Genomic DNA, 16,812 nt, shown 5'->3' with positions numbered 1-16,812 from the left:
GAAACAGTACCCAAAAGTACTTTTCCGATCCATTGAACTTCCAGCCCAATCTGCATCAGTAAATCCGCTCAATTTGATATTCTCACTTTTGGTGTACAAGAGTCCATAATCGAATGTTCCCTATATATATCTGACAACATGTTTGGCCGCTACCCAATGCGCTCTCTTCGGTTCCACCATGAACTGACGGAGGGTGTTGACAATGTAACAAATATCTGGTCTGGTGTTGACCAGATACATCAGGGACCCTATGAGCTCCCTATATAAGGTGGGATCAACATCTTGGTCTTCTGATGCATCAATTTGCGTCCAGTTGGTAATCGTTGGAGTAGCCATCGACCTATAGTCCTGCATCCTGAATCTCTTCAGGATCTCTGTAGCATATCTCCCTTGTCCAAGGAAGATTTTACCCTTCTGCTGCCAAACTTCCAACCCCAAGAAATAATGCATGTGTCCCAAATTCTTCATGTCAAACTCTGTGGCTAGATTGTTCTTGCAGTCCTCGATGCGCCTAGATGATTCTGTTAGGAAGAGATCATCCACATATAATACTAGAACTAGAGGGTCATTCTCTACAACCAAATAGTAGAGATTGGGATCTGCATCACTCTTGACGAACTCTATCTTCTGCAAGTAGCCATCAATTTGACCATACCATGCTCTAGGTGCCCGTTTGAGCCGATACAAGACTTTCTTCAATTTGCGTACATGAGACTTATTCTCATGTGTCAAAAAGCCTTTTGGCTGTTCAATGTATACTTCCTCTTTTATCACCCCGTTCAAGAATGCTGTTTTGACATCCATCTGATGAATCTCCCATCCCATCTGTGCTGCAAGAGATATCACGGTTCTAATAGATGTATACTTGGCTACTGGGGCGAATGTCTCTTCATAGTCTATTCCTTCCTTCTGAGCATACCCCTTAGCCACGAACCTGGCTTTGTATTTTTCCACACTGTTGTCTACAGCATATGTAATCTTGTAGATCCATCTTGAACCTACCACTGATCTGTACTGAGGCCTAGACACTACTTCCCAGACATCGTTCAACATTATAGAGCTGTACTCCTCCACCATCGCATCCATCCAAACTTGATGTTGATGTGGTGCATGCCTGAAAATGTGCAAACAAGCTGATGGGATCCAGAATGTAGGATGTGGCATGGCATGAGTAGTCCTGGTACATGAAGAGTAGCTCAAAATAGTTTTGACAATTGTTTGGGAACCTTGAATTGTCTCTAGATGCCTTGTGATCTATGAGCTACCTTGAGAATTGTGAAGATGCCCAAAAAGCCTAGATGAATTCAATGCAATGACAAAAGCCTAGGGTGCATCTCTGAGGGAGAATAAACCATGAAGTGCCATATCACATGGTCAATCAGTATTTTATCAAATCATCTAGCTCATCATGATCCATGAAATCTAGTGAATGCTCCTTCTATCCAAGGTTCGTAGTGATAAAATCACAAGGAGTTGTGAAGAAATTGACTAGGAGTACACTGATGTTAAAATAAGGGGTAACAGGAGGTATGCTACCTCTTTATAAGTTTTACAAGCTTCAAACTCTAAAGAATTCATGTAAAATATCTATAATTTGGTAGTATTTCCACCGTAACAGTCACCAAGTACACACATTTAGCATGTGAGAGAGCCATTGGACTTTAGAAGCATAAGATGGCCATTGTTGATGATTTTTTTTTTAATGCTCCATATATGGTTTCAGAAAACAAATAAGTCATCACATGTCAGAAATTTACATCACAGGAACAATTGGGGTATGGCAAAAATCCTGCCATAAGAAAATTGTGTATGTTAAGTCCCTTTCTGTTGGTGTGTAGCTGCTTAGAGTATCTTTTGGTGCATGACAGGCACAGATGTTTTTAAAGAGAATATGAGGTTAGTCAGAGTTTGTAGATATGTGGTCAAATATGGAATGTTTATCCAGATTAGTTACTTAGCCTTTGCTTTACTTGTTTTCGCTACTTGGTGTACCCGGTGCTAAGATACAATATTTGTTCTAGATGACCTCCATCGTTGACTTACTGATAACCTTTTTGTTGTGCCAAAATCATTTATAACAAGTTGTGACATGAAATACAGATTTCCATTTCCTTCTTTGTTCTCAATCTTGTGAAGAAAAGAGGGGCTATATATGGATTTAATTTTTGAAACAGAAAGAAAGTATTGAAAGCACTGAATTTATTGATGTGCCATTGAACACGTAAGTTGGTATATTTTTTTGTTTCAACTATTGAGTTTATTTATACTCATTTGAACATATGATAATGTAGGGTGAGAACCGAATAACATCCATGATAGATAGCCGATCTGATTGGTGTATCTCACGGCAGAGAACATGGGGTGTTCCTATTCCAGTTTTCTATCATGTGGACTCTGGCGAACCATTGATGAATGAAGAAACTATAGCCCATGTCAAGTGTAAGTATAGATGTCATTTCTAATGGAGACATGTTTATGTCTTGTTTGCATATACACAATGTTTTATTTTGTATTGGGTTTGTATTCTTTGAGAAACTAGTTACATATTGATGTTTTATATATAATATCCATAGCGTTTCTAGGAGGATTACCATTTGATCCTCTGTGAATGATTATGAGAAGAGAAATTCTTCAAGCACTATCATTTTTACCATCATGAAAGTGACTGTTCCCTTGTCATTGATATCCTTGCATTTGAAAATAGGCTTAAAGATTTTGATAAAACATTGGGGCATGTACAATGATATCCATCATCTGTAAGTCCAAATCTAGACTTTCATAGGGATTTTGAATTTGGTTTTTCTTAACGAGGCGATGTTAGAGCAAACTTATTAATCAAGTGAGTATGATGCCCAATATCAGAATGCAAATATGTCTACACTGCCCTGAAAGGCATGTGAAGCATGGGAGATCCTATATGCGAAATGGCACTACTAATACCAAACTATTGATTATGCTCACATCTTAGAAGAAACATAGCAAAACATAGAAGCCAAAATAAAACATCTACATCTGTTTAGAGACATCTACTCAATGACATGAGGGTTCTTGTGCACCCAAAGTGGAATCTATGTGCAAGTCCAAAATTTGGATGAATGCTTCTCAAATAGATTTCTATTAAATTAGATAACTAGTATATTCCATTCATTACAACTAGTTATATTGCAAACAAAAGAAAGGTTGTCGGGGGTCTAACCCTAATATATACAAAAGAGAGATAAACCCTAACTTGAAGTCGAAGATGTTGTTCAGCTTATGTAATCTTAAAGACACTAGTTATGTTTTTTTGGGCCTTAATTCACACAAGTGGCCTTGTATGAGTACTATACTAAAGCATCCCGAGCACTTAGGACCATAATTTTATAGCCTTATATTACAAAATTATGATTGTATAAACAAAATAACTTGTTTACATATGCTTTTCTTTACATAATAAGATAGCTAATTTATTAATGTCTGATGAATGACCACAAGAGTAGGTCAATGGGACTAGAGGATACATCTAGTAAGAGTACAATGTGGGAGTGCAAATGCCACTCCTATATATTTATATATATATATATGCAAAATGAGGTAATGAAAAATGCAACCAATAGGAAATTCACATTCACATTCACATGTATAAAACTATAGCAGCGGCCTGGTAAAGAGCCTATGGAGAGAGAGAGAGAGAGAGAGAGAGAGAGAGAGAGTTGAACTTGAGGTCCATGATGTCAAGAATTCTCGAGTTTGATAACCGACGAGGAGGAGGGTGAGGGCGTTGTTGGCTCACTTTTTGAGTCCTCTATAGCTATCGAGGAATTTGACTGTACAACCTGGGGGGAAGAAAGGAGCGAGGGATACTCCTGACATCCGGGGTTGAACAAAAAAATATCTAGATAAGTCTTTTGTTACTCCACTGCGACTGGGAAGGAATCTGTCGAGGGGGGGTTACCCTTCTCTAAATCTGCCTAGAACTGATCCCTTTGGTGTTCTGGACATGCATAGACCGATGTGTTGAGAAGTATAGGGCAACTAGAGTAAAAGATTTCTCTTACTTTGATAACTGCTTGTGATGTCTTTTTACTTAACTTGATTAGCTTCTTCTTTAAATTGATTATTATTGTGTTTTCTATCATCAAACAACTTCCTAAAAATGAAGATCAAAGAGGCAAGAGGATACAAAATGTAGGTTGCTAGCTAGCGCAAAACCTCTCCTCTTGAGAGGAAAACCCACAAGAATTCTTCTCTTCTTATAGGATCTTCAAATGATGAATTCCAAGACCTAAGATCCTTGACAAAGACCCATCCAAGACCAAGTCAACCTTTCTCCCTGATGAGATTTCTTTCCAGCAATTTCGACCCCAACAACTTCTTCAACAACTTCGATCCCAACAGTTTCTTTTGCAGCTTCGACGCAAATAGTTTTTTTTGCAACTTCGACCCCAACAGTTTCTTCTGCGACTTCGACCCCTGTAGTTTCTTCTGCAACTTTGACCTCAACAACTTTCCAACACTTCGACTTTCCCAACTGTTAATTTTAGGTATGTTCTATGCTGAGAGCATATTTACTTCAATTTTCCATATTAGCTCAATATCAATTCCAGATTAGCAATCACATTTAGCATGATAGTAAAATGGAGATAGAACATAAACATAAATCGCAGAAAACAAGCCAAGACAAGAGGACACAAGATGTGGCGCTAGCTAGGGACAAACCCCAATGTGGGGAAACCCTTGATTAATTCTTCTTATGTTCTTCAATAGGTTAGCGGAGAGAGAGAGATAATACATATACGTCAAAAGTCAACATTTTGACTTGACAAAATAAGAACAAAGATCTTCTCTATCAAGATAACACACGAGGTGGCTGATCTGAACTCTGATTTTAACACCAACAAATTTACAGTACTTCGACTTGCCCAACAAATTTCCAACATTTCGACTTGCCCAACAACTTTAAAAATCTTAACACAATAGAGAGAGAGAGAGATCCAAAACTTTGATCTTGCTTTTCTTCTTCTTATCCTTGAATTTCGTCCTTTTCTAGCTTCTTTCTCGAGGAGATCAAATGTGTTTTTTATGTGTCCAAATGAGGTCGAGTTCCTTCTTATATATAGGCTTTCGAAGGGTACAATTTGCTTCCTTGAGGCCAGCTTGATCTTTCATGTAGGCCGACTTTCTTGAGGCACCATGGCAAGGTCTTGGAGGGTCTTTGGCTCTAATTTGACTCAAATAATTTTTTATTTACAATATGGAACGTGCCCAAAAGGGTCTTCCATACATGAAAATGACTCTTATGATTTGTTGACTCAAAGACAAGCCCTAGAAGCACTCCATGGGTGCTTGATCTAAAAATAAATTTCCCTTAAGCATGAAACCCATGCCTGAAAAGTAACAATAATAAATTTATTTTCTCTTTACATCAAATAGATAAAATCATGATTACATATGTCATTATGAAGATCGAACCTAGTTACATATTTCAACACTCCCTCTTAACTAGGGAGGTATTCATAATTCATACAAGGTACTTGGACATTCTCAAACTAAAGAATTCTCAGAAGACGAGTCGTATTGGTAAGCCATCTCATAAGCTACTTCCTTAGCTTATGTCATGGCATCTCATCATATCAATCAACATTGTCACATAGCAAGGCCTTTGTTAGATTTTGGTAGCATCGGAAGTGCTCTAGCCTTGCAAATTGGCGGAGAGACTAAGGCACATGAGTTATAAAGAACCCAGAAACCGTTTGGTGAAATTCCACCTGACTTGTATTTCATTAAAATAATTAATATTTTTAATGGGGTTCCTAAGTCTAAACTTAGGAAAATTAAAATATTAATGGATATTAATCAAAATATGGGTGAGAATAATCTAGAAGGCAGATCAAGTCATGTTTTAATCTTAGCCGTTGATTAAAGACTTAATCTCGGCTGTTGAAGACACAATAGGAAAAGTATAAAATGGAGGCTTGGGGTTCATTTGAAAACACACACATAGAGATTAAGGAAATCAATTTTTTGAGGTGTGAAGTTCTTAGGAGGAAAATCGATTGGGGAGATTTTGCAATTGAGGGGCGGAGAGAATCTAGGAGAAGGACTTTCTGGAAAATACAGAACAAAGAGGCGGAGAGAGCTTGTAGAGAGGCAACGCAGTAGTCGGGAGAGCTGACACAGAAAAGCTGCCTGTCACACAGAATCCAGAAATGCTGGAACAACTAAAAATGCCGGGAACTGCCAGGAGAGCTAATGCAGAGGCAGCGCAGCAGCCGAGAAAGTTGACGCAGAAAAGCTGCCTGTCACGAAGAATCCAAAACTGTCGGGAACTGCCGGAACAGTCGAGAGAGCTGACGTAGAGGCAACATAGTAGCTGGGAGAGCTGACGTAGAAAAGCTTTTTGTCACGCAGAATCCAGAACTGTCGGAATAGCCGAAACTACCGGCAACTTCCAGAACAACCAGAAGAGATGACGCAGAGGGTAGAGAAGGTGACGCAGGGTTGGCGCAGAGCCTGAAAGGCTGACGCAGGGCCTATGCAGGACCAATGCAGAAATAGCCTGGGTTAGCCAGTCTTGTGCCGGATCAGCAGAAATTTTACTGGGTGAAGTGAGGTAAAACTCACTCAGACTTTCCGCCAGTATTTTCTCTGTAAAGGATTGCTAGATGAGCATCCTAGATTTGTAGTCAGATATTTCTTTTGCTTAATAATAATAAGCCCTTAGAACTGCTCCACCAGTTTTCCCGCTTTGGGTTTTACAGGGACTATTGTGCCCAAAAATAACTGTCCTATTTATCTTGTTCTTTGCTCTAGTTTCTATTTCATGAGATCAAATATTTAATTATTGTAGGCTGCAAAAGTAATTTGCTTTAGTATTCAGAAGAATAACTTGGTTAATGTATATTAAAAACCAAGTAGGTGAAGTAGATTCAGATTTGCTGCAGGAGGAGTTCCTTCAGAGTGTAGGAATTTTCACATGGTATTAGAGCATTGATTTTGAAACAGGAAGAGCAGATCCAGTGCTGAGCAGTGAGGCCGAAAGCTACACTTAGCAGCAATTCGAATCCCCTTGAAGGGATTGCACAGTCCTTGTCGGGAAGCAGATTCGAGGAAATCTCTCTTTGAGTGAGACGACAGAGAGGTACGATTTCCAGTTCATGAGTTTGCAGAGGCAGAGGGAGTGACGCAGAGCCTCAACACAGTGCTTGAAGGGCGCAGTTTCTGTTGGGGCAGAAATCCACTGGAAAAGAACGAAGACATGTAGAAGGGGAATTTTCTCCTCAGAGAACTTTCCGCTAGAAAGTTCGAATTTCTCACTTGCTGAGCAGCCGAGTAATGCTAAGCAGTGACTAGAGGAGTTAGTTCAATAGTTGGGTGAGATGGCATCGCATGGGCTTAGAGATCAGGACAGATTGGAAGGAGCTTCCAACTATGTCATATGGAAGGCCAAAATCTTAGCTGTTCTGGAGGAATATGATCTTGAGGCCTTCATTAATAGTGGTTTAGCTGTTCCTACTGACAAAGATCAAAAGAAGAAGTACAAGGCCGAGTAGGGGAAGGCAAAGAGGCTCATTCTTGATAGAGTTTGAGATCATGTGGTATCACACTTGCGGGGCAAGGATACAACCCGAGAGATGTGGGAAGCCTTGTCTTCTTTGTATGAAGGCTCTTCCGTACAACAAAAGATGTATTTAGAGCAGAAGTTGCAGTGAACTTTGATGCAGAAAGGAGAAGGGGTGAACCTCTATCTTCAACGTTGTCAGGACACTAGAGACCAACTTGCTACAATGGGGTCTACTCCTCAGCCAACTAGGATGGTGAGGAGAGCCTTGAGTGGAGTCTCAGATGAATGACAAGTCTTCTTCCAAAGCATATTGGGGCAGAGAAAAACTACCTTCATGGGAGGAGATGTGGGCGGCTCTTCAACAGGAGGAGTTAAGGAGGGACCTAGTGAAGGTCATCTTAGCTTGCTTGCATATCATCCTTTTCTTGAATCCTATGAATGGGATTCCCAATGAGACATCTGCTTTTGTTTATGAATCTTCTTTGAAGATTCCATCATAGGATCTTGAAGACCCTTACCCTGCAAATGTTTCTTTCCTTTTGATGATGGAGGTCTTCTAAGATTCTTAATGATGATCAATTTTCTTTCATTGTGGATGAGGTTGTATACTAGGTATGCTCCTTCTACGTGAATATCTTGAGCTATATCGACCATGCTCCTATATTCTAGAAGATATTTCTAACCATGCATTTTGTTCTCATTTATAAGTGCTCCTTCTACATGAGTATTTTGAACTCTATGTACATCATGCTTCTAGATTTTAGAAGATGTTTCTAGCCATGCAATTTTATTCTATTCCTACATGCTCCTATACTACTCAAAACTTTGAAAGAAGACTTTAAGTAAAGAAGTAGATTTAGTCATAGTAGAGATCCAGAGGATCTTCCTTCTTTTGCTTCTTGTCTTCTTCTTTCATTTCTTGAGTCACATGAGCTTCTTCCCTTTTTCTTTTGTTGTTGTTGTCCTTCTTTAGTTTAGGACAATTCCTTTTGTAGTGTCCATATTCTTGGCATCAATAGCATTGGATTTTGGACATATTTTTTTTGTTTGTTTTTCGTGGACCAAATTTGCCAAATTTTCCCTTTCTCTTGGCCATGGTAGCAAATGCTTGCTCCTTTGATCCCACATCTTCCTTTGCTTTAAGTCTTGTTTCCTCTATCTTGCATAGAGACCACATTTCACTTAGTGGGGTGGCTTCCTTCTTGGCATATATGCTTGATGTGAAGTTGCCCCAATCCTTAGGTAGATCATTGAGTACTACAGTTGTCATTTCTCTATCAGACATAACTTCCCCTAGCTCTTGAAGTTGATCCCTCATCTCAGAGATCTTCATGAAGTAGGGAGCTATTCCTTCCTTTGATATCTTCAGCTTGTACAACTCATTTCGAAGAGATATCACTTCTCTAGCTGTGCTTATCGAGAATAGATCTGCTAGTTTATCATAGATTTCTTTTGATGTTTCAAGTTTGGAGACATAAGGAATGAGAGAGTCTTTGATGGATTCTATTAGAATCCTTTGACCTCTTGTCTCAACCTTATTTTACTTGGCTAAGGCTTGAGTTTGTTCCTTAGTAGGAATAGTAACATTCCCTTTGATGTGTTCTAGGAGTTCATTCTCCTTGAGAAGTAAATCAATCCTCTTCTTCCATGCAAGAAAGTTATTGGTACCTACCAATTTATTGCTTTCCTTGCAAAAAGACATTGATGTATATTCAAAAGGGGACATATACTTGATAGATTTTGAGATGTAGTAGACTTGCTTTCTCTTTGAAGACTTGATGGCTTGCCTTCCTTAGTTCTTGATGTTCTTCAAGTTGCTTTCTCCAAGTGGACTTGACTTGATGATGAGAATTGCTTGATGACTTGTAGCTTGATGTAGGTCCTGCTTTGATTTGCTATTCTTGTAGGTGCCTTTGTGTAAGGCTCTTCTTCTTGCTTTGTAGTCTTCCTTGATGAATGATAGATGGTAGACCTTGTTGCCTTTTGATGTGATTGAGACTTCTTGGCTTGATGCTTGAACTTTTGTACATGTCCTTCCTTGATGAGTGTTCTTGAGATGTCGTTTCCTTGATGTGTCACCTTAGCTCTGATACCATGTTGAAGAATCAAGGGCAATTAGATGTAGTGTGATTCTTCTTGACTTGATAACAAGTTATGGAGTCTTTTTACTTTTTTTTGTTAGCTTAATCATGTGTGTGTACTTCATCAAACTGCTACCAAAAACATAAGATCAAGAACACAAGATGTTGGATCTCTGCCAGGGCCAAAACTTCTCTTCTCTTGAGAGGAAAACCCTTTAGTAAGTTTCTCTTATTGAAGCTTCTTATTGACCAATGGCAAACCCTAGACCCTTGACAAGAATATCCTCCAAGCACAAGTCAAGCCCTTTCAAGATTACTTCTTCTTGCTGTTGATTTGGGGTAGCATCGGATGTGCTCTAGCCACGAAATTTGGTGGAGAGGTTGGGGCACATAAAATCTCCAATACCCAAAAAGGGTTTGGGCAGATTCTAAATAGATCAGGAGATATTAAAATAATTAATACTTTTAATGGAGTCCCTAAGTCTAAACTTAGGGAAAATAAAATATTAATGTGTATTAATATGAATCTGTGTTAGAATGGTCCAAAAGGCATGGATCAAGCTAGATCTAATCTTAGCAGTTGATTATGGACTTAATCTCGGCCGTTGAGATGTTAACAGAAAAAGTATAAGAGGAGGCTTGAGGGGCACTTGGAGAACACACTGAGGGAGACCAATCAGTGCAATTTCTGGAGCAGGGTTTGCTGAGAAATTGAATTGGCATTAAAACCACATCCAGTGGACAACAGTTGAGCCAACACTTAGGTCAGCCCTAATGTGTGATTCCTAAAAACTAGTATAAATAGGCATGCATATTGGCTCATTTTACACTTCATATTGTTGAAAATTGGTAGCTTCGGTCAGTGTTTTCATTGACAAAAGCAACGAGAAATTATATATTTTTTTATGTTGACCAAGTTGGCCTCATTTGCACAAGTTGACCCCACTCATTGAAAGGGTTTGACCCCAAGGTCAAAACCCACTTCTTAACACGTATATATCGGTATTCGATTGACCTCATCTGGCATCCATCCATCACAACTCATTCAACCAACACAAGGAGTTTTGTTCACTCCTATGAGGAGGAGAAGAAGAAGATTTGTTCAGCATTGACCAACTATTTAACATTTGTTTGACCAACATTGACTTTCGTTCGTTCTCTCTATTTGACTTAGTTTTTGACTGATTTTAAGGGCCAAGTTTCTGTGAAAATTCTATCACTACAACAATTGATTTATTTTACCTACTTATTTCTTGATAAGTTATTTATGAAAAATCCTTCAGTAAACATTAAAATAAATTCTGCAATAGATATCACATCATAATACAGAAACAAACACATGCACAAGAATTAACACATCGACACAAATATTTGGACAATCAGTCCCCGGGAAAACCCAATGCGGGAAAACCGGTGCAGCAAGGGAGGATATTATTATTCAGCAATTCTTCAATACAACTGGGTGCCAAATTAGCTTACCCAATAGAGAGAAAATTCTTCAGCACTTCCACCAGTCTCAACGTCAGCCTGGCTGACCTCTGCGTAGCTCCCAGACCCTCTGCGTCAGCCCCTACCTCTCTGCATTAGCACTGGGCCTCTCTGCGTCACCCACGCAGGTCCTCCAGTGACTGCGCAGTCTGCAACCTCTGCGTCTGCCTGAGAGGCTTTGTATCTGCCTCTCCAACCTTTGCGATGTTCCCCTAGTGTTGTTCCCTTCCTCTGTTCCGTACTTGTTGCCTCCTGCTGCTCTCCAGACCACTAGTTCGAATTTCTCAGCTAACCCCGCTCCAGAAATCGAACTAACTGGTCTCCCTCAATATATTCTCCAACTGACCGTTAAGCCTCTTCTTATACTTTTCCTGTTGGTCCTCCAACGACCGAGATTAAATCCCTAATCAACGGCTAAGACTAGATTTGGCTTGATCCATGACTTTTGGAACCTTCTAACCCAGTTTTATATTAATACCCATTAATATTTTATTTTTCCTAAGTTTAGACTTAGGAATTCCATTAAAAATATTAATTATTTTAATATCTCCCAAACCGGTTAGAATCTGCCCAAACCATTTCTAGGTCTTGGAGATCTCATGTGCTTTGGCCTCTCCACCAATTTTCATGGCTAGAGCACATCTGATGCCACACCAAATCAATAGTTTCTCTTTGATTCGTTGATGTTTCACTGAAGTTTATCTTTGTTTCTGGTCCATTGACCAAGAGTTGATCGAGCTTTTTATGTGGTATTGTAGGTCGAATTTTGGTCCTTTGACCAACTGCCTCAGGTCAAAATTTTGTTGAAGAATGTAACTAGGGTTGGACTTCATTAATGTATTTGAGTCATATGTAATGCACTTGTCAAAAGAATAAAGAAAAAAAATATTATTGTATCAGTGACTTATTAAAGCATGGATTTCATGCTTGGGTCATCATTATATTAGTCAAAGTCCCCATTGTGGACTCCTAATATTAATATTGAGTCAATAGAGTCATTGTACAATTAAAGAGACCCTTCTTGGGCTTTGGAATCATGTAAAAAGGTTTATTATTGAGTAAAATATCATTTATGTAACCTCCACACCTAGTCGACCTAATGGAGATCAAATTGGCCTAAAGGACACCTATTCGACCTCACCTGGAGCCTATAAAAGGAAGAAGATCAAATTCATTTTGAATGTCTCAGTGCAAGCTAGTTCGATATCTCTCTAGAAGCCCGAAAAAGTGCGAAGTGGATCAAGGAAGCCAAAAAGAGTGCGAGTTGGGTCAAGGTCAAAGAGAAGGAAAAATCGAAGTTTTCGTTCTACTCTCTCTCTTTCGTGCCCTAGTTTGGGGGATCGAAGTCTTCCAAGTGTTGTTGCCACAAGTTGTTGCCTAATGTCGTAAGTTGCTACATAGTCGAAGTTGCTGGGGGTCGAAGTGCTGCTGCAAAGGGATCGAAGATCTGGAAGGACTAACTTGGTGTGGAGGGAAGGTTTGGTCTATGTCTAGGTTGAAGAGTCTCAAAGAAAACTATTGAAGGAAGAGAATTTTTTGACTAGGTTTTCCCCTTGAGGGGGCTTTTGCCTTGGCATTGTGCCTACATCTTGTGTCTTTTGTTTTTGTGATCTTCATACACACATAATATGGTAATTGCTTGATGAAAGATAAGATAATAAAGAAGTTAAAGAAGCCAACATAACTCACAAGTAATTATCAAGAAAGAGGAATCAGACCCTAATCTACTTGCATTGACTTTTAACAAATTTGGCCCCTTTGTTGTCTCTTGTCTCTTGTTGTCTCTTGTCTCATTGTTTACTGTGATCTCTATTGCTCTATTGTAGAAGTTAACGGTTGAAATTTTTCATGTATAAATTCTTAATGATTGGAATGTTGTAAAGTGTATCATTGGAAATAGTTATCAGTTTGAAAAATTGTGCTAGTCTTAATTGCACTAGAACATCAACGCATATAACTCATAGATAAAGGAAAATAGAGGTCTGAAAAAAGAAAAAAAAGGAAGAGTTCCAAGTTGAGATAGAGATAAGGAAAGAGTGACAATCTAAGCTAAAGGTGAGTTGAGCGAAGAGTGATTTGTTTTTTTTTTTAGTGCAACGAAGGAATAGGAAAAGAAGGTTGAATTCTAGCAACGCTCTGTAAGAGGCCAAGAAGGTAAGTTTTGTTGTGGTTCTTTGTGGTGTTACTCTATGACAGGCTGTGTTGGCTTAGGAGGGGACCAAGCCCTAGGCAAAAATTCGAAGTTCCATGTTACTTTAGCTGGTTATGAAGGAGAAAACATTGCCCCTACCTGAGTTGTAGGTGGCTCTCTTTTCCACTGTGTTTTAGGTGTTGAAGGAAATGTAACTAGGTTCAGTCTTCATAAATGTACTTTTCATATTTGTATTTATTCAAGAAAAGAAATATTATTTTTATAATATATGTCAATCAGTTTCTTGCTCATTGAAGTAGGTCTAGCACATGTTAAAGTGTTATAGTTGAGTCAAAGAGTCAAAAGAATTATGTTGAAGACCTTAAGGGAATATTACACCATGTATATTTATGTATGAGAGCCAAAGAATACACATCCAAGCAAAGTCAAGCCTCCTCCTAGTAATGGCACCATTAAATGAATCAAATTGAAGCAAAGAAGACAAGTCGGCCAGCAGCCTTCAAGTCGGCCTACAAGTTGGCCTAAAGGAGGGACATACCTCTATATATAGAGGTTGTCCACTCCTCCAACGTCCCATTCATCTACCTCTGAAATCAGCAAAGTAAAGCAGCCGAGAAAAGGTGAGCGAAGGATGAAGAAGAAGCCTCTAAGTGCAGCGAAGAAGATAGAAGGGATAGTGAAGGTTTTGGGACTATTCTAGGGCCAATACCAGTCACACGTGCGAAGGAAAAAGAGGGTTGTCTGTGGTTATGACAGCAGCAACTTACAGTCAAGAATATCACATTGTTTGGGCTTGAATCTAGGCCTACAAGGCCTCCTATCCAAGGAAAGAAGGAGCGTCCTCAAGAGAAGGAGAGAGGAACCATATTACATCAAGAAAACCTCCCACACGTGCAAGAATTAGGGCTGCAGAACAGTTCTACCAAGTCTGCATCTACACCTCAAGGAAGAGCTCATTTGGTCAAGGAGAAGGTAGGGATCATCACAAGGGAAGGGACTAATCACATGTGTCTCTTCGAGAGCAAGCGCAACAAGGTACATCAACAGTTGAAGGAAGAACAAAGTGTCGGAAGAAGGAGGACGAAGTGTTGGGGAACGAAGTGTCAGAAGGAGGAAGACAAAGTGCCAGGGAAACCAAGTGCAGAGAGGAGGAAGGACTTGACTTGTGCTTGGAGGATATTTTAGTCAAGGGTCTAGGGTTTGGCATTGATCAATAAAAAAGTTCAATAAGATAAAACTTACTGAAGAAGAAGAAGATTAAGCTAATGAGAATTAGTAAAAAGACTCCACAAATTGTTATCAAGTAATGAAGAATCCTACTATAACTAATTGCCCTAGATTCTTCAACATAGTATCAAAGGTAAGGTGACACATCAAGGAAAGGGAAACTCAATAACACTCATCAAGGAAAGTCATCTACAGGGTTGAAGCATCAAGCCAAATCTACTCAAGGACGAGAAGGCATATCGCCTATCATTCACCAACGAAAACTACATAGCAAGAAGAAGAGCCTTACATAAAGGCACCTAGAAAGAAGAGCAGATTGAAACAGGAACTACATCAAGCTATAAGTCATCAAGCAAGTCCACTTGGAGAAGGAAACTTGAAGAGCATCAAGATCCTAGGAAGGCAAGCCATCAAGTCTTCAAGGAGAAAGAAAATCCACTACATCTCAAAATCTATCAAGTAAGTACATGTCCCCTTCTGAATATACATCAATGTCTTTTTGCAAGGAAAGCAATAAATTGGTAGGTAACAATAACTTTCTTGCATGGAAGAAGAGGACTGATTTACTTCTCAAGGAGAATGAACTTCTAAAACATGTCAAAGGGAATATCACTATCCCTGCTAAGGAACAAACTCAAACCTTAGCTAAGTACAATAAGGATGAGACAAGAGCTCAAAGGATTATGATAAAATCAATCAAAGACTCTATCATTCCTTATGTCTCCAAATTTGAAACATCAAAAGAAATTTATGATAAGCTAGTAGAGCTATTTTCGGTATCCACAATCAGAGAAGTAATATCTCTAAGGAATGAATTGTACAAGATGAAGATAACAAAGAAAGGGATAGCTCCCTACTTCATGAAAATCTTTGAAATGAGAGATCAACTTCAAGAGCTTGGGGAAGTCATCTCTGACAGAGAGATGACAACTGTAGTACTCAATGCTCTACCTGAGGATTGGGGCAACTTCACCTCAAGCATATATGCCAAGAAGGAAGCAACCACACTTAGTGAAATGTGGTCTCTATGCAGGACAGAGGAAACCAGACTTAAAGCAAAGGAAGATGTGGGATCAAAGGAGCAAACATTCACTACCATGACCAAAAGAAAGGGTAAATTTGCAAATTTGGTCCACGAAGAACAAACAAAAAAGACATGTCCAAAATCCAATGTTTTGGATGCCAAGAATATGGACACTACAAAAGGAATTGTCCTAAGCTTAAGAAGGACAACAACAACAAAAGAAAAAGGGAATAAGCTCACATGACTCAAGAGGTGAAAGAAGAAGAAACAAAGCAAAAGAAGGAAGATCCTCCAGATCTCTACTATGACTAGGTCAAACTCTTTACTTCAAGTCTTCTTTAAAGGTTTTGAGTAGGATAGGAGCATGTAGGAATAAAATAAAATTGCATCGCTAGAAACATCTTCTAGAATCTAGAAACATGAAGTACATAGAGTTCTAGATACTCATGTAGAAAGAGCATTTATAAATGAGAACAAAATTGCATGCTTAGAAATATCTTCTAGAATATAGGAGCATGAAGAACATAGCTCAAGATATTCATGAAGAAGGAGCATACCTAGTATAGGACCTCATCCACGATGAAAGAAAAATTGATCATGATTAAGAATCTTAGAAGACCTCCATCATCAAAAGGAAAGAAACATTTGCAAGGCAGGGTCTTTAAGATCCTATGATGGAATCTTCAAAAGAAGGTTCATAAACCAAAGCAAATGTCTCATTGGGAATCCCATTCATGGGATTCAAGAAAAGGATGATATGCAGGCAGGCTAAGATGAAGCAAGAAGGGCCACACCAAGGACAACCAAATGAAGCTAAGATGATCAAAGGAGAATCAAGATGAGGTATATATGCATCAAAGTTTAGTCATGTTATCATTTGTATATTATTGAGTCATGGGAATGGTTCTATAACATGACCAAGTATGAAAGAATCTCTTTCACCAAGGACATGCTCGAAGGCATGTACTAAAATGCAATGAAGGTCAACAAAAGAATATGCTCAAATAAGGAGTATAAGATTGTTGACTACGAAGCAAGAAGAAATGTTGACTAGTCCAGGAAGCAAGTAATGAAGAAATGCTCTCACAAGAAGCATAAGATGGTTGACCTATCTATCTAAGAAGAAGTGAATGAGGAAAGAGATCAAGCATGTGAAGAATACCATGATCACCGAGAATCACTATCTGACAAGATACTCTGAAGATATCTCCCGAAAGAAGGCAGGACAACTCTGACAAAGGAAGGAAGGACCCTTGACACCTATGAAGGCCTTGAAGATATGAAAGATGCAGATAAT

The 16,812-nt window shown here is 39.0% G+C and overlaps 1 protein-coding gene across 2 annotated transcripts in view; it reads left to right on the top strand.

The window, feature by feature from the left end:
* OVA2 (tRNA synthetase class I (I, L, M and V) family protein) overlaps window positions 1-16,812 on the top strand; it is a 391,242-nt gene that overhangs the window by 182,771 nt on the left and 191,659 nt on the right. For both annotated transcript variants that reach the window (XM_089406156.1, XM_089406157.1), the window contains exon 13: window positions 2,292-2,439. In XM_089406156.1, coding sequence (XP_089262282.1) covers window positions 2,292-2,439 — 148 coding nt within the window. The remainder of the gene's footprint in view (window positions 1-2,291; window positions 2,440-16,812) is intronic.

The sequence above is a fragment of the Pinus tabuliformis genome, chromosome 2_2 (assembly GCF_031772625.1).
Source record: "Pinus tabuliformis cultivar Carrire ecotype Pingquan chromosome 2_2, CPIR1, whole genome shotgun sequence".
In the NCBI taxonomy this organism is placed as follows: Eukaryota; Viridiplantae; Streptophyta; class Pinopsida; order Pinales; family Pinaceae; genus Pinus; species Pinus tabuliformis.
Note: the sequence above shows the minus strand (reverse complement) of the source record. Positions and strands in the feature narration are given on the sequence as shown.